This window comes from Brachyistius frenatus, unplaced genomic scaffold (genome assembly GCF_029030835.1).
Source record: "Brachyistius frenatus isolate BFR_SWC_R1_liver_20210118 unplaced genomic scaffold, ASM2903083v1 Contig_105, whole genome shotgun sequence".
Lineage (NCBI taxonomy): Eukaryota > Metazoa > Chordata > Actinopteri > Embiotocidae > Brachyistius > Brachyistius frenatus.
In genome coordinates, this window is record NW_027210704.1 from 329,544 (window position 1) to 349,279 (window position 19,736).

The following is a 19,736-nucleotide window of genomic DNA, read 5'->3' on the forward strand; positions in this document are numbered from 1 at the left end:
ACACACAGAGAGATGGTGGTCGACTTCAGGAGGAAGACGACGGCTCCACAACCACTGAGAGTTCTGGGAGAGGAGGTGGACATGGTTGAGGAGTACAAGTACCTGGGTGTGTCCATCGACAACAGACTGAACTGGAAGACCAACATCAATGCTGTCTACAAGAGGGGGATGAGTCGACTCTTTTTCTTGAGGAAACTTCGATCCTTCAATGTGTGCAGCAAGATGTTGGAGATGTTCTACCATCTGTTGTGGCCAGTGCACTGTACTTCTCTGGGGTCTGCTGGGGGAGCAGCATTGGAGCCGGTGACACCAACAGACTTAACAAGCTGGTTAAGAAGGCCGGCTCCATCATCGGCTACAAACTAGATAGTCTGGAAAAGGTGGTGGAGAGGAGGACGCTGAACAAACTATTGTCCATCTTGGATAATCCTGTCCACCCTCTCCACCACCTGCTGCAGGGACAGCGGAGCACTTTCTCTAAAAGATTCCTCCAGCTCCGCTGTCACAAGGACAGATACAGGAGATCATTCCTGCCCACTGCCATAATACTGTACAATAACTCACCTCTGGCAAAATCCATCACAGTACAATAACACTGTTGACTGTGTTTCTTGGTTTGTTGTATATAATATATATAGATATTTAATGTACTGTATATATACTGTATGTACTGTGCATTTTATATTTTTTATTTTATTGCTTTTCTATTATATTATTCTATTCTATTAGTATTTTATTCTATTGTTTCTATTGTTGCTTCTGTATGTATGCTGCTGTGGTGAAAAAATTTCCCCTCGGGGATTAATAAAGTATATACCTACCTACCTACCTACCTACCTACCCATTTTACACAGTGTCCCAAGTTTTTTGGAAACAGGGTTGTATACATATTTTGGGAATTCATTTTTGGAGCTTTAACACAAATTAAAGCTTTCACAGATCTGCATAACTTTTCTATGAGCGGTGATACACATCACTCTCTTCAACTAGATATTGCTTGCCATTGCCACAGAACTCAGTGACAGAAGTCTGTCTCACTCTGGCAATGTCTTTTCTTCTCCTTAAAATCCTGAAATACACATTTACGCCAAATTATTGTATTTCCCAAACTTAACATTCGAATGAGTCCTGGAACAGAAACGTTGGAATCGGAAGTATCGAGATTTCAGTATCGATCAGCACAACACTGGCCATCCGGAGGGGGAGACAGACTGGCCTTCCCACTCAACAGGCCTACACACACACACACACACACACACACACACACACACACACACACACACACACACACACACACACACACACACACACACACACACACACACACACACACACTCTCTCTCTCTCTCTCTCTCTAAAACAGCCTTTGTTAGTGTCATAATCACATTTAGTAGAAGCCATATGACACTAGAAATAACTGCCAAGGACAGACAAGGCGATGTGAGAGTGGGAGTTTGAATGTGACTAAGAGAGATGAAAATAAGGAGAAAATAAAGCTCTGTGTGTGTGTGTGTTTGTGTGTTTGTGAAGTTTCTCAGTAAAATCACCCATATGTTGAGGTCAGCCACGCTATCACTAGCCTTCCAGACACTTTTGGGAAGGCTAGCATGTGTGTGCGTGTGTGAACGAGAGGAACAGAGGGAGGTGGGGTGACACATCAGAGCGGCGCTTAGTTCTCCATTTACAGTGAGAATAATGGCGTCTTTATGTCATTAGAGCTTTGGGTTCCACAAACCCTTTTTTCTAATTTAAAAAAAAATCTGTCAAAGAGTTACTTCCAAGTGTTCGCTCATTTTACCCTCTGGGTGTGAAAAATGTCAGGTTAAGATGATTTCCTGTTTGGTTAGGTGTCACCAGAAAACTGTTCATCGTTACTAGCTATTGGTCGTGTTTCAGGACGGTAAAGGTACAACGGTTGGTTAGTCTTTAAATCAGCTACACCCACAGAAAAGACTGCCAGTAGATACTCACACCTGTCCGTCAAATATGTGTATAATCAACACTCTACTTTCCAACTCCCTCGGCAGTGTATTTAATTATCTCTGTTAGCTCGGGCACAATTGATGTTCCACCATGGCACTGGAAACGCTGACTCACCACATTGCTCCAAATGACAGAACTTCTTCATGGTAATGGTGAGGGATTAAATATTAGTGGCCATTAGGGGTGCATCAACTATAAGGCCTTATCAGCACAAAAAATATTCTCTTTAAATAGTTTGTATTCTGGTGTTTGTCCAAGTCTGTATTAATAATAGATGCAAAGAAATGAGGGAGAGAATGAGGGCGTATTTCATCATAAATGCGTGAATGCAGGAAATATGTGGACAGAGAGGACCTTATGAGGTAAAGAGTAGGAAGGACAGAGAAAGAGGAGGAAGGACTAAAGGAGGGATTGAGAGAGCGGAGGAGTGGGTGAGACAAAGCGGGCCAGTGGTAATGTCCTAATGATGTAGTAGCTGTCAGAGCATTTGCTTCAGAGGCCAAATGATCCTGTAAGAACAGCACAGCTATTGATCCAGCTATTACACAGCACCACATACTAATGACTATGTGTGCATGTGTGCGTGTGTGTGTGTGTGTGTGTGTGTGTGTGTGTGTGTGTGTGTGTGTGTGTGTGTGTGTGTGTGTGTGTGTGTGTGTGTGTGTGTGTGTGCATGTGTATGTGTGCGTGTGAGAGGAAAGAGAGTGGTGGGATAACGGCGTATAACAAAATCAGGTAGATCTTTAAAAAAAAGGGACAAAGAGGGAGGTTGAAATAGTCAGCGTGCATACAGCAGGTGTGTAAGTTTGTCTGTGTGTGTGTGTGTGTGTGTGTGTGTGTGTGTGTGTGTGTGTGTGTGTGTGTGTGTGTGTGTGTGTTTTACTCGTGTTGTGAGGACATAAATCTGTCCAAACAGTCACATTGTGGGAACCTGCCTTCCTTTAGAGGACAAAAAAGCAGGACCTAATAATGTAGACCGTCACGTTAATGTGCCGATTTTCAGGTTTAAGGTGATGAAAAACAGGACTCTGTGTGTGTGTGTGTGTGTGTGTGTGTGTGGAGAGAGAGAATTTTGACATGACACTTTATCAATACTCCCATTACACCGTGATAGATATGAAATCCAATCTGAACCTGATCTGCTTGATATCTGATCTCGGTTCTCACCTTGAATACTTTCAATACATCTCTCTCTCTCACACACACACACACACACACACACACACACACACACACACACACACACACACACACACACACACACACACACACACACACACACACACACACACACACACACACACACACACACACTTGTCAGAAATCACGAGGCTGTGATGCATATTCACAGGAAGAATATATCAATATACCCCGCCCCCCAACTGAACGAATGCAATACAGCTGTGTATGTGACTTTTTTGTTTTGTTCAAATGTGTATTTTATTAAATTTGAGCTGCAACTTCGATTAGTCTGCCAATTATTTTTGTATTATTTGATCAAAAAAAAATTCCATGGAACAAATAAAATGGTGTAAAATACATATCATATGTCTTATTTGGTGCCTTTTGTCCCACCAACAAACCCAGAGATATTGTGAATGAATTCTCTCTTGACCTATTAATCAATTTATGCATGCTTGATAATTTAAGAGCCAAAGATCATCCACGTCATTTCCTTTCATCCTTTTCCTGTTTGTCTCTTAACTACCTGTCGCTATCTCTGTTAAACATCAGCCAGAAGTTTCTGATCGACAGAGGAGGTCTGCTGACCTCACGTGACCCCGTCCACTGCAGACGTCAGGTTAGAAAAAACGACTATTGCTTCAGTGTTGACCTTGCAGATCAGCACCACTTTGCACATTTGCAATTTCATCACTGACTCGAGAAAATTTTGGTGCCAAAACTTAAAAAAAAAAATCAGCAATGTCGACCCCTCGAAATGCTTTCAGACAGCCGTGAGCTGGGCGAGGTGTTATATTAGTATGACGACGGGGGCAGAACGTCAGAGAGGGATAAGGGTGCCTCATGTCGGGAGCAACCGTTGACACTTGCATGGTTGTTGCACCGTGAATTCGTCCCCCAGGGTCAGACGGTCAACACCGAGTTCTCCTGTGACGTTGTTGAGGGAAAACATTCGGTACAAACGATCCTGAAATGTGCTGCAGTGGCACTCTGGTTCTCCAACATGACGATGTGTTGAAAATGCACAAGTTTCTCACCCACAACAAAACATTCATCGCTCCCCAACCACCGGTTTTGGCACCCTGGGACTTTTTTTCTGTTCCTCAAAAGATTTCGCACCAAATTTGAATGTGTGCTTCCTGCTCAAGTTTCAGGCCCACGGCGTCATCGTTAATGCACACATACCAGCTGCATTATCTTATAAACAACTCAGATATCTATTGAAATCCTAGTGATAAAGGATCACGAGCGGAGAAAGGAGTAATATTTCAAACCAACTAAAAACATGTGATGTGCTGCATGTTGTGTGGAGTTTGTACGATATATCCTATTTCAAACTCTGGACAGGGCCCTCAGTCAATACTGTTTAAGGGAACCGTTTTGGATCTCATGCTTAAGTTTCAAGCTTTTCACAGAAAATCCCACCAGCGTGACATCACAGTGCCAGTTTCCCAGTGGGGGTGAGATACCGGAGCATTTTTAATGAAAATCCTGACATGTTCTACTGTTGCTGAACAGTGCAATTTCCAAATATTTGGAGTTCAGCATGTTCCCTGCATATCAAAAGTAAAGTGAAGTGGTTGGGGCAAAAACACAAAAAAAACCCGCTGAGGTCTGTGCAGAGCTGCAGAAAGCCTCCGCCTGTCAACACGAGTAAAAAGGCCATCATCTATCAGGTCCCAGGTCTAGAAGCAAACCAAGAAACACTGCTGGAGAATTTATTAGGCTGAACGCTCCCCCTCCATCTCCCTCTTTCCATTCTTCTCTATCTGCCCCGCTCGCTCCTTCTCCCTCTGCACTTCTGGTAATGGATTCTGCCTAAATGGGTTCTGAGAAACACGAGCGAAGAAAGGAAGAAAAGAGGAGAAGGAGAGGAGGTGAGGTAAAAGGGAAGGGAGAGAAGAAGACTTGTTGCATCTCGCAGATTAATAATTATAGGTATTGTGATTTAAACTTCACAAAACGATCAAAGACACACCTGAAGATGACTGCGTGTAAATAGGTTTAGTCATCGCTGCCTGTTTTCACCTTTTTGTATTGTACAATTTCATACAATACCCTTTCTTTCAATTTATGATCAAAGTAGCGTAAACTGACGACACCAGTCCAAGACAGTATAATTTATCGACTGTATATTAACTGCATTAAAGAGAGAGGAACAAAGAAATGAAGAGAATAAAATGGGAGAAGAGAGGAAGGGAGGGAGAGAAGGGAGGCAGAGGCTGTATGGTTAATGATTTAATGTTAGCCACTTGATGGAATGAAGTGTCTTCTCTATGTTAGCGGCGCCAAAGTTAAACCCTCTAGTCAGTTAGTCTGTTATTCATTGATTTCTCTGGTCAGCACTAGATTGTTATTGAATATGACTGGCACCAAGTGTGTGTGTGTGTGTGTGTGTGTGTGTGTGTGTGTGTGTGTGTGTGTGTGTGTGTGTGTGTGTGTGTGTGTGTGTGTGTGTGTGTGTGTGTGTGTGTGTGTGTGTAAAGGTTCACTGGCAGTGTAGAGATCACAAGTGTGTACAGAAAAATTAAGTCTTCCACCAGCAGCTGAAATGTACTCGAGTTCACAGGATGCACGCCACACACACTCACACATATCCTCACACACACACACTCACACATAACCTCACACACACACACACACACGCACACACACACACACACACACACACACACACACACACACACACACACACACACACACACACACACACACACACACACACACACACACACACACACACACACACACACGATCAACTGAGAACGATAAGCCTGAAAGACGTGCAATGTGCAGTTGGTAACTGCAGTCTTTACACAGTCGCTGCTTCTCTCTGGCCGTGAGAGAAAAACAGCGATGATACATTATTTATTCCTGTAGGCTGTTTTGTATTAACTATATAGCACCAGCTGAGCAAAAAACATAACCAGGAGTCATATTTATGTATCAATACTGCGAGAAAAATGTCTTCAAATGTATAATCTCTCTGTTCTTACATATGCACCTCGGTTATTGCTGTAATCTGTCACCTCCAGCATTCAAACCTGATGTCTCCTCCTGTAGCATGCGTGTCTGTCTGCATATGTGCAAGATTTTGTGTGTGCATTGTGTGTGTGTGTGTGTGTGTGTGTGTGTGTGTGTGTGTGTGTGTGTGTGTGTGTGTGTGTGTGTGTGTGTGTGCTGGATATATACAGAATAAAGTTCCTTTGCAGCAGCATGAGTAAATAAGTAGTGAACACGTTTCAACACTGCATTAGGTCCACCTGATTTATAGCTTAATAAGGCCACAATATAAATATTTGAAGGAATACATATTATTCTAAACAGCATTTGGAATTTTAAAGCTCTAGTGCACACACACACACACACACACACACACACACACACACACACACACACACACACACACACACACACACACACACACACACACACACACACACACACACACACACGCACACACAACCACAATGCCACTACACTACACAATACCAAAGGTATTAGTCTTTGCCTATAAAAAATGTGAAACTACAAATATACTTAAAAAATACCATAATAATAATATGTGCAGAACACTGCATCAGATCCTGCATTATGCATTTATGTCTGAATGCAGAAGTTGATTTCAAATCAATAAAACGTGTTTTTTTTCCTGTCAATCTGTACTCAATAGTCCATAGTGACAAAGTGAAATATGATTTTTGCATTTGTTGACAATTTATTAAAATAAAAAAATAAAATAAAAACGTCTTATCTCCAAAGGTATTCAGACCCTTTGGAGTGGGTCCCCATTGTGGGCAGGTTTATCTTGTCTGCTTGAATCATCCTCACAATGTGTTTAGAATTCGACTGGAGTCCAGTGGAAAACTAAACTGACTGGACATAGTTTAGGAAGGCACACACCTACGAATATAAAATCCCATAATTCACACTGCAGGTCAGGACAACAAAACAAGCCATGAAGTCCAAGGAACTCTCTACACATCTCCACGATAAAACAAGAAGAGTATAAAACCACTGAGTGTTCGCAGAACCACAAAACTCTGAATATTTGGGACATGAAAGAAGTTTGTGATCACCGGGACTCTTCAGAGAGTCTGGGAAAACTCAGTAATCAAACACAAAGTTCTTTGGTCAGGTAGGTGACCAAGAAACCATAAGTCATTCTAACAATATAATGAATAAGAATGGATTTCTCTCAAATCGCATATTTGCATACTTTTTGCTGTCGTTAGAGTGCAAAAGTGAGTTCACACTGTGAAGTATGAGCACATGCAGTAAACTACGAGTACACTTATGGTGCACAAATTCAGTGTAAAGGGGTCATTGAGACGTGATCATTTCTGATAAAAAATAACCAGGCTGGGGACTGGGATATTTCACGGACGCATGTATTTCAAATCATGGCACCTATTAAACCTCACTGAGCACATCAACTTCGGCCATTGTTCATCCGTTCTAGACAATTTCGGAAGAACCTGCCAACTTGTGTTTAGTGATGGTTTTAATAATAACAGTGCCTAGAAAAAGGGAAATCCCTCTAATATGCCCACTGTTAACGTCCAGAGGCCATTGAAACCAAACGTTGAAATAAAAAGCTGGGAAGGGATGCTGAATAAAAAGAAGAGTGTGACCACAGCTAGCCATCAAGATGCATTAAAAGTATTCTTTTCTTTAAAATAATTTAACATATTTGTTGTTTTAAAATAAGTTTCCAATTTAGCACTTAAAATGTGCGCGATGTACCTTCAGAGAAACAACAACACTTAAGTAATCTGCTCTGCTTTGGTGCTGTATTGTATGTAAGGAATTCATGATGTCACTTCCTACTTTGGAAACGGATCATATTCTTGCAGCTGTTTTCTGTTAAGCAGCCATTGAATTGAATTTAACTTCAGGGTCTGAACCATAGACTGTATATTAAAGTGGATGTAGCTTCCAGGTCTGAAAAATGAGGCCGACGCAGAATGGATGAAGAGATATTCATACAAAGGGTACAAAACTGACCTTTTTTCTCGCCGTTTTTTCCAATCTAACCCTTTTTGTGTCCTTGCTTTACAACAAGTAAGTACATTACACCAATATGTGAGTGTCAAACATCCCATCTAAAATTATGGGCGTAACACGAGAACATGAATCCTATCTCATGTGCAGCCTCTACATTTTATTATGATGGTACTTTTTAAATAGTTGAGCAGGCTGGGTTAGCATTACAAAATTTATCACATAGCACATGTGCATCACTGTGCATACGATGAAACATGAAATGCAAGAAACACAGTGAGTTCTCTGAAGCATTGTCTCTTCTTTGTCCAGAAATTAGGGAAAACTCTGGAGTGATAGATTCATGTGCCGCCTCAAGGACAACTTCCTGCTATTCATTTCAAGTTCCAATGCTGCTCTGAATGAAAAAGTTCAATTCATACATAAAGTCACAGCACTAAGTATGAGATTTGCGAGCCTCTTTGAGTACTGTGTGCGCACGTGTGTGTGTGTGTGTGTGTGTGTACAACAGTTAAGGTTAGAGTGTTAAGCGGCTTAGAGATGCCAAATGGATTAAGTGTTTTGTTGACACATAGTAAAGTAATCTGGTTAACAGCGATGAGATTGCGGCCCTCCTCCTCTTCCTGCTGCTCTCTGCTCTCTCCTATTCATTCTTTTCTGTTCTTTTTTTGTTGTTGTTGTTGTTGTTTCCAACGCATTTTTTTTTCATCAGTTTTCCCTTTCATTCCCTTCTGCCTAAGCTTCATCACACATCGTTAACACTCAAAACACACACACTTACACGGGGCACTTATGTAGACGTATTAGAAAAAAATGGGCAGGGAGGTCAGCTGATATATCTTAAGCTCATTACTGTGGCAAAAAAACCTGGACATCTGTCTGTTCGTCCTATCGTGTTCACATTAATAATAATTGCGTCTTCATTTTCATCTGTTGTTTTACTCACATGAGCCGGACACTGAATCTCAGTGATATTAATATATTCTCCGAAGACCCGGTAATTAATTTCTGTCTTCTGTGGGGGACATGAATCTGAGACTTCTAAGTCCAACAATATTTATGCAATCGAATAGATTCCTACTGTACTGTCTGGAAGACTTCTTAGGCTTTTAGTGATGCAATAGTTTCAGGGGTTTGGCTGAAGTTTGTCAAACATTTCTTTTCAAAATGGCGGGCATCTTGAAAAAATGTTGGCAAAACGGGAGATAATTGATCATTTATTTGCAGATATTATGTTTCTGTTCCTATTAGTCAAATTGTTTCTTAAATCTGAGTCTTAACTTCAATTTTCAAGATTTCAGAAGTCCACAGTAAATTTAACTCTTTCAAAAGCCAACTTTTATTTAATGTCCTTTGTAGTGTACAAACAGAGACTGTCATGTTTAACTAATTCCCCTCCCTTCCAGAGGAGGACACATCGAATTTTGAGGCGTCTGAAACCAACAGAAATACACATGAAAAATAATCAAATATCATTATGATCTGTAATCAACCAAAACATGAAGTCCACTACAAGGGTCAGATGGTAAAACAAAATTATAAATAGAATTTTTTAATATATATATATTTTTTGTTTGTCGCTAGAACATGTTTCTTTTAACCAATATACTGATTATCAAACAACATTCTAAATTGCAAACCCTTTTTTTCCCCCTCTGGGTCTTCGGATGATATAATTGAAGTAATTCACAGATTTAATTTGGCTTTGACCGAGGAGGTTTTACTTGTGATGTTATTTGCTCCTCAGTTCTTCTGTTCACTGAAAATGATCCAGAAATTTTTAACCAAATAAAAAGGGCTTTTTTGGGGAAAGACACCTGTCTTGGTGTGTTTGGACAAAAACATGTTCATGTATCTTCCTTTTTCTGTCCCTGCAGTTGACATCATGGTATCAAGTAACGGGGGCAGGCAGCAGCTGGGCACCCATGGGTCCAGACACCAACAAAAGTGTTTGTCTGCCCGTGTGTGTGTGCCTGTTTTTATGTGTGTGTGTGTGTGTGTGTGTGTGTGTGTGTGTGTGTGTGTGTGTGTGTGTGTGTGTGTGTGTGTGTGTGTGTGTGTGTGTGTGTGTGTGTGTCCATGGGGGAGCCAGCCAGACGTCTCTGGTCTAATATTTCCTCTCAGGAGAACAAACAATGCAGAGAGGCTTCTCTCTTTCCCCCCCGTTCGGCCTTTATTCTCCACTTTCCCTGCTCCTCTTTTGAAATACAAAATCTCTGATCCTCTCTGATCTCCTCCTCTCTTTCTCCCTGTTATCTCTTCTTTCTCCCCATTATCTCTTCTTTCGCCCACTTCCCATTGCAACAATGCTGCCGATGAAATCGCAGAAGTTGTGGGTTAACTTTCTGCACACGCCCCCCCCCCCCCCCCGTACACTTTCTGCCGTGAACCGGAGGTCGGTACCAAAGGACGGAGGAACAATCAGAGTCGCTGCCAAGGCGATGCATCATTTGCCGTTTACAGCACTACAACTCGACTATCACTTCCATTCAAGAAGGTGAGCACGAGAGAAAGTGGGTGAAGGTGAAGTGGCTGCTGAGCCGAGTCTTGACACACACCTTTACTTCAAACCGAAAGGAGTCTCTCAGCACCACTCAATAACACATTGATCAGGTACAAGAGGAGGATGAAGGGCATGTTAACATGTTTATGTTGTTGCTTCTGAGTTTGAATGTAAATCTATACGGTTCATGTTGTAAGTGTGGATGTGATCACAACAATGCATTCACTCTGCTGACCTTATCTGATGAAAGATTAGCAAGAACTGGAGTTTTGCACCTTAAAGGCAGCAGAGTCTCAATGATGCTCTATGTGACATTACGCATAGAATAAATGATGGAAAGAATAAATGTGTCCAAACCCGGGACCGTCTTTTTGTCCCTTTTTAGTCAACTCAGTACTACTGACTAAATATTAAATGACGATCCTCCCAGCTTACGACCTGATGGACATAAACTCAGTTGGCGGTTGGGTACACCCAAATGAAGCCAGAGCAGTCTTATCCAGAAGTCCTGCAATAAATCCAATCTTCATGACTTTCTCGAAGAACATTTTACTGCAAAAAACTCGGTTCAAGCTTTAGATTCTAAAACCAACGCAGTCTTCTCCGACAGTCCGGCAATAAAGCCTTCATAAAGGTTTTAATGTTCAGTTTTTTGTTTTAACTGCCTCAGCCAGGTGCTTATTAAACTTTACGGTCATTTTGGAGGACGCACTTAGTGCTACAGTGGACGTGTACTCCTTTATACAGAGAGGTGTTTATTTAATTTCCCCTGATCTCATTGGTGTAAGAGGGACAGACAAAATACTATAAAACATCAACACTTGTCTACGACGGTTTCAACAAAAACGAAACATTACAACCTGCATGGTGGTACTCTTTAGGCAGTTTTAGCCCCGAATCTTCAGCTGGATTTTTTTTCAGTCAAAGGTTCCCAGAAGAGCTTTGTAGTGGAAAAAAACAAATGTTGTTGTGCAATTCTATCTGACTGATTGTGCTAATGTGTAGCAGATGTGACAGGTTGTGGTGAGTGGCTTGTAGCACAAAGCATTTATCAGTGTCTGAAAGTGTCTCCTTGAAGTATCTTAATGACGTTCATGGATTCAACATTGTGTTGTGAACCTCAGTTAATGGCTGACATTATCTGAGGTTCACAACACAATATTTCGTTTATTCAATGGAAATTCTTTGTAAAATGAGTATGAAATGAAGCTTTTGTCCATCTGTGACCCTACAATTTTCTAATAGTGAGAATGAACATAGAGCAAAGTAAAGAGCTTCGATAGTGCTGCCACACAAGCAGTCTGCAGAGCCAGTGAAACCACTCCAATTCACCGGTGACCTTGTGCTAGTATTTGGGTCACACTTACTCACAAAGATAAATATATTGATGCTGACTTCTTGCAAGACTTTTCCAAACAAACTGCACGCACAGGCGCACACACACAGCTGTGCTTTAAAGAGACAATTAGCCTTTGAAAACTTGACGACTACTCACTTTTAGAGATGGAAAGAAGTTTCCCTTCAGAGACCTGACATCCACAGCATAATGCCATTTAATAAAAAAACATTATCAACCTTAATATAGGAAATACAATGACTCAGCACTTCCTCTCGCTGTTAATTACAACATCACATCTCTTAATGAAAACTTGCCATGTGTGTTTGTCTGCTTTAATGAAAACACTGTGTGTTTCCTTATATGTGTCTTGTGTCAAACACAAGCCCTTTATTGAGAATAAGCTCACACCTGTTAGGGAAAACTACCTGGAGGATAATGAACAGGCCTCTCTCACACACACACACACACACACACACACACACACACACACACACACACACACACACACACACACACACACACGCACACGCACACGCACACACACACGCACACACAAAAATGCATGGCACACACAAAGGACAGAAACAAATGACTGCTCAGCTACATTGTGATCATTAATTAAATTAATTAGGAGGACTTTGTGTTGTGCACCAGCCTCCTACCCTGATTCCCACCACCTGAAAGCACAGAGGGGAGGGAGGAGAGGTGCTTTCCCAGTAAATGAAATATCTACTGTTTTGCTTTATTCCACATTAGATTTTTATTCCTTTTACCAAAATAAATGCATTTTTAAACAAAAACTAAATGTCACAATAAAGTAAAGTGACATGTAAATAACATTATTGTTACTGCTGCTGGTGCTTAAACCTTAATGCCACGATGCTTTTAAAACAACAGAGCCTATTCATTGAAATACATGTAATCTAATAGAGGGCTAGATATCTAAAAAACAATGCCTCCACACTTGTTGTTTTTTAACATTAACTTTTAAGGTTTGACTTTACAAATCAAAGCAATACTTTAGACACATTTTTTCAAATGAAATAAAATGTACACGAATGTAAGGACTGTTTTTAAAAAAATATATTTTATACCAAATAAAAAAAAATATGAATCACAACACTGGTAGTGGAACACATTGAACGCCATGAACTTAATGTTATCTTATTTACTCAAATAATTCCACTCACGCACGCACACACACGCGCACACACACACACACACACACACACACACACACACACACACACACACACACACACACACACACACACACACACAGAAAAGCCACTCCTAGTTACAATGTTTGTGTGCAAACTGTCTGAAGTCAAAGTAAAAACCTGCAATTTGAAACAGATCATGTTATGTTCCACTTAAATTTGGACAATAATTAAATTTTTGTGCAAAAAGTGAAAATACAAATACAAAAATTAAGAAAAAGTAATTTCAGACTTTTTGTAGAACGTTTGTAAAACTTTATTTTCAGTTTCAAGTTGGACAATTGCAGATGCCCGAGCCATCAGCTCCATTTGTGTAAAAGCATACACACTCATACGTGCAATTTGATACCGTGTAGGAGCACAGCAGAACTGAACACTGAACGTTTCTGAGCGTGACAGACAAATACAGTAAATGTTCCACCTCAAAAAAAAGACCACACTGAGAGAGAGAAGTAAAGATGACGCCCTACCATTGTCGCTGTCGGACTTGTTCTCGTGCTCGGTGTCGGTCAGGGTCAGCACTGAGTTGGAGCGGCTGGACAGGCAGGAACTCCGACCGGATGATTTCCCCAGGCCCCCGCGGCCCCACAGTCGCATGGCACGCTCTGGCGACATCACGGCCTGGCTGTCGGCATCCAGGTCCTGGGCGGTCCCGACCGAGAAGCCGCGGTGGGGGAGGCCGATATCGGAGCAGAAGGCCAGGCCACGACGCGGCGGCGGCGGCTCGCAGATCCCCAGCTGACGGAGACTGAAATGCTGACCTGAAACAGAAGAAGATGGAGATTTGAAGAGTTGTTTCGACATGTTAATATTTATCAGGCAGGATGGTGTACACATTTCTGTTCTAATTCATGTTAATTGCTATACTTATTAGGAATCCTTCATGTGTAACAGCTATGGAAAAATGGTTGTGTCAAAGCTAAATAGATGTCATATTTTCAATAATGAATGAAGACCAAAATGTGAACGTGAAGAATATTTGGCATTGCTGATCGATGAATGACTTGAATTAATCCATTATCAAAAATGATTTCAATTCATTTTCTGTTGATTGACGTGATTAATACTGTAGGCTAACTGTGTTATTCATTATAGACCTAAAATACAGTTTTAGGTCATTACAGACACGCCATCTGTTGAGTGTGTGCGGATACGTAGCACAGACGCGGAAGAGAAGGAGCTCAGTAAAGAAAAGGAAAACACATCGGGTCAGCAGCTGTGCATGTCAGTCTGACTCTCACAGTCCAGATTCAGTTGGTCTCTAAGAGGAACCTGACCGAGGAAATGAAATGGTCAAATCTGTGCGTGAGCTGCCGATTATTTAACAACGAAGTTAATAAGATGGAAAATCCGCCTAAAAACTTTGTTCCTTTTGTAAAAGACAGAATGTGGAAACCTCAAAGGCCACGCAGACGGAGAAGGTGAATACTCAGAGATCCCTTAAATCCCATTTAGTCATTACAGGAGCGTAGACAGATTACAGGAGATATAGGCCTTGAGATAATTAACACATACATTCTGAATAGCCCCTGATAGCATATGCTCAGATCTACATTATAAATATAACATTATAACATCAGATAAATTAATCTTACCATGAACCAAACACAACGTTATGTTGACTGATATCATTTTAAATTACAAAAGAGAGGACAAATTAATTTTTTCATGTTTTCAGAAATGTAATATGTAATTATATGTTTAAAATGTGAATAATGTAAATGTATTGTGTTATTCATGTAGAAAACAACAATGTCAATTTTCTAAGGAATTAGTAATCAATCCATCAGCTGTGTTTTATACCTTCAGCTTTTCAAATTTAAGTCATGACACAATGAAACTGGTTGATTTTTAATTATAAATATTATGGTTAAAACGTAACTTAATCGGAACCTGATTCCACAGAAAAACTCATCCTTAAATATGTAAAGTAGTACTTTCTGTGGTTTTCATGAACAAAGATTTAAATGTGCAAACAAGTGAAAAATGAGGTCCATCCACTAAAAACATCAGCAGAATACATTTGTTACATGTTCATTTTTTTCTGCAGCATTTTCTTTTTCTGGAAGTAAACTATATTTAACAATACTGTTAACCATATTATGGTTTATTTGGAGATTGAAGAATTTAGCACAATAAAGTGAAAGAATGCTGTAATTGTAATACAAATGCAACATAAAACAGACACAATATAGAGGAAGCTTTAGACTGTTAGATACATTTAAAATAAGCTGGACAAATTAGAGTAGCTTTGTTACTTGTTAACATCGTATTCTCATAACACAATAAGGATGCTTAATGGAAGCGGCTGCGGGCCTTTTGGTAATTACATCTCATGGAAAACTTTTGGGAAGAATTTACAGTTCTCCGCCAAACACAAAATGAGCATGCATAATAAGTGGTGTTTAAAAGGACTTCTGTTTCTTACTTTCATTAAATTTAATGGGTCATCAGGAGTGACTCTTTCAGAACGATTGGAAACGGGATGAAAATCAGGTTCAAATAAAAGCGCGTGATAATCCTTTAAAATATAAATGAAAAGAAGACAAACAAATTATCACTAAAATCTCAGAATGTGCCTCTTCATCTTTAATCAGTAAATGAAAAGGGAAATTATAAAAGCTTTCCGTAATTAATGGCACAACAAGAGATAACGAGGGCCGCCGTTCAATTAAAAGTTATATTAATTTTAAATGAGCTTCAATTAGGACAACAGTGAAAACGAAGGCGATAAGATGATTGAGTAATTATGATTTTTTTTCATTCCTCAAATATTGACGCAGTGTTAATTAGAGCTGGAGAACAATGGAAGCATATTTTTTTTACTTATAATATGCTATTCATTTATTTTTTGCATCTTTTCTTGATTTTTTTCACGAGACCTGGATGTGTCACTTTCAATGAGTCACTGTATCCTGCATCAGATATACTTTGTCTTTAACATACCTTTCCACTCCCTCATGCAGTCATCCATGATTAGATTATGAAATGTATGAAATTTTATCCCCATAAATCCACAAATTTATGAACCAAGACAAATAACAAAATACCAAAGACCTCTTGTAGGATAAAGCAAAATTGAACTTTAAAATTTGCCAAATCCATCCTACATCATCATTTACACTGTTGCACTGTTTCTAATAAAAAATGTTTTTTATCTTATTCTATTTTATTTGTTCATTTTTATATTTATACCTTTACTACCTCTATTTTTATTCTGTAATTTGTATAGCTTATCTTCCATGCTGCTGTAACGAAAAAAATGTCCCCTTCAATAAAGTATCTATCTATCTATCTATCTATCTATCTATCTATCTATCTATCTATCTATCTATCTATCTATCTATCTATCTATCTATCTATCTATCTATCTATCTATCTGTATTATTTTACAGTCTGTCATTTAATGACAGTCATGCTCTAAAGAAAAGTCCAAATGAGAACAAAATCCATATTTGGAAAACAAAATAAAGAAATAAAAGCAGAGAAGTCGTTAACATAAAATTCAGAGGACTTATTTTGTTAAATTTTCCCCATTTTGAGTGTTGTCGCTCCAACTGTGCAGCATATGTGTGTGTGTGTGTGTGTGTGTGTGTGTGTGTGTGTGTGTGTGTGTGTGTGTGTGTGTGTGTGTGTGTGTGTGTGTGTGTGTGTGTGTGTGTGCGTGCGTGTGTGTGGATTCACCTTGTCTGTTGTAGTCGTCCTGTTCGCGGTGCACCATGTCCTTGTGCCCCTTCGTCGTCCCGTACAGTAACCTGTCGAAAAACAGCACGCTGTGTTACTATAATAAAGTCTTCACATAAATCCAGTGACACCCAGCATGCACCTCTGCTCCGTCCTTTCATCAGCTTAAAGTACAATTAGGGCTCAAACAGGGCAGGTTGTCCTGTGGTCAGATGACTGCTGCAGGCGGAGGAGGATGATGTCTCTCCACACAGAGTGCTCCCACTCCCAATTTGTATGAAATTTAAAAAGCCGCTGCTGGAAATGGACGCGGGGAAACATCGTTACGAGTGATTTTCAACAACCTGCAGCAGATATGCAGACAGATTAATCTGATTCTATTCACTGCTTGAACTGGACGTAAAATGGCATTAAGCAATGCTAAAAAAAGGGGAAAGACAGGTTGGGTCTCCACAGTTTGACAGAAAAACAGATTGAAAAGAACAAAATAACAGAAACTCTGTTCTGTCACTGGCTCGTAGTACAGCTTAAAACTCCATTCAACTGGAGGACTGAAGTCACAAAGTGAAATTACAGTCACAGCATCTAGGAAATAACCAATCGTTGCTTTTAATCAATAACAAGATGTGGTCAATGTGAAGTGAGTAAATTAAGATTTGACTGTTCAAAATGTAAGTTCCAAACAAAGAAAAACATTTTTAAGTCAAATAGACAATTCTGGTGAAACATGGCTAAAATGTTGAATCACAAAGAAATAGGAAACAAATTTAATAATAAGTAAATGGACGACATAAAATTGAGCAGGACATGCTCTGATCTGATATCTGTAGGACACGCACAGAAGACAGAAGCCAAAGTTTTGTGAGCCAACATTTCAGGGCTGTAGTCAGACGGTAGTTAAGTAAAGTGTTAGACATCCCTTGTGGGGGGGAATTATACACATTTTATTGAATTTTGAGATTAGAGATAGTTTATTTTTAATACATTATTATTGTGAAACAATTTTTTTTTTTTATCATATTGGCAAGTTAAGTCAGTTCCATGTAAAGTAATTTATTTACCTGTCAACTGATCAATTTATTTAATTAATTGCTGACTTTGCATATTTCAGAAGTTGACTTTTGTGTGGAGGTGGCAAGTGGAGTTCCTTGTCGATGATGTTTGCTCATCATCTGCTCAGCAGATCACGGTGCGTTAACATGAATAAAAAGTCTCAGCTCGTAAGGTTCGTTACATCTACTCCGTTTCACTTCAAAAAAAATTAAGGAAATACGACGCGTGCCTCCGTCGTGTTCTTGATCAGTGCTCAGCTGGCTGTTGAAAATTAAGCTGTATAAGTAAAACAGTGAGAAGGAAGCAGACCTGAGGTGGCTGGATAACCTCGAGCTACAATAAAATTACAGTTCAAGTGGAAACTATATTTATTCAAAATTTTACTATACATTGCCATTCTAAATTAGGTATACATTTCATTGAGTTGAATACAGTTTAATTTACTCTGAGGCTCAGCTAACTGAGCTGCACACTCGTCTACAAATAAACAAAGCTGTCATACAGTCAGTGTGGCAGCTAATCAGTGTAACTGGAAACTCATAATAATAATAATAATAATAATAATAATAATAATAATAATAATAATACAGAAAAAAATGGATAAAGAAGGATAAAATACTAATAATAAATAATAATTTGGGTTTTAATCATGAAAATGTAATGGACGCCTGTGAAAGTTCTAATATTAATCATTAGGTTGCCTAAAATGGAGAATGATGGTGTGTGTAGTCTAACCTGGTCTGGTCTTGGTGCTGGTCGAAGGCCTTCAGTGTTTCACTGGAGGAGTAGGACTTCTGAGTGGGGACGCGGAGTCCGTGGGGGCCGATAGCACAGTCTTCACTCTCCCCTGATGAACCTAACACAGAGGGATGAGAGCGCACACACACACACACACACACACACACACACACACACACACACACACACACACACACACACACACACACACACACACACACACACACACACACACACACACACAGACAGACAGACACAGACACACAGGCCCAATGCCAGGAGATGTAAGGCGTGAGCGGGTCTCACAGGTAGGACATTTAAAATAAAACTGTGAATCAGAAAGTACGGCTTGGTTAGTGGCCTGTCTTATAACATTGTTTAAAGTGGTGAGTGTCAGTGCTGGTGGTGCTGGAGTTTTAGGACGTATAATTCTAATTATTTCTGACTTGAACGACATGTTTGGATATCAAATCAGTCACTCTGGGATATATTTCAATGGGATTTACTGAGACACACAGTTGGTGTGCACATAATCTGTGCAGCGGTGGCAGTGTTATAGATAAGTCGATACATACATACACAATAGTCCTGACTTTTACTGCAATAACTGGAGAACCCACATGACCCCTCCAACATGGAAAAGACACCTTAAAATAACATTTCCCAAAGGGTTCAGTGACTTTGGACCTGTGGCCCTAACTTCCGTCTTAACGGGGTCTTTACAGAGAATCATTTCTCAGTAACTGCAGACACTCGATCAGCTCCAGATGTTGAGCTGAGCCCGGACAGATCAGCTCCCCCACCTTCTCTATAAACCGTCTCTCTCGCAGCCACATCATCCGCAACGCTCGGATCAACAAGCGGGCGGAGCTGCGCGTTCATGCAGAAAATGTGCTGAGAAAAGGAAGGTGATCCTCCAACATGTGGACTGCATTTATAGCAGCAGGATGATTTACTTTTTTGAGGAGACAGTTTCAGTGACTGCGAGCAGGATGATTCTCACCTTCCTTCATCTGTTCTAAACCATCCT

General features: G+C 40.0%; 1 protein-coding gene across 4 annotated transcripts in view; it reads right to left on the minus strand.

The window, feature by feature from the left end:
* tenm3 (teneurin transmembrane protein 3) overlaps positions 1 to 19,736 on the minus strand; it is a 340,668-nt gene that overhangs the window by 229,841 nt on the left and 91,091 nt on the right. For 3 of the 4 annotated variants that reach the window (XM_069712016.1, XM_069712015.1, XM_069712013.1), the window contains exons 5-7: positions 18,704 to 18,824; positions 16,916 to 16,986; positions 13,702 to 13,992 (exon numbers count right to left, since the gene is read on the minus strand). In XM_069712016.1, the coding sequence (XP_069568117.1) occupies positions 13,702 to 13,992; positions 16,916 to 16,986; positions 18,704 to 18,824 (483 nt within the window). The remainder of the gene's footprint in view (positions 1 to 13,701; positions 13,993 to 16,915; positions 16,987 to 18,703; positions 18,825 to 19,736) is intronic. The other variant, XM_069712012.1, reaches the window with a different exon arrangement.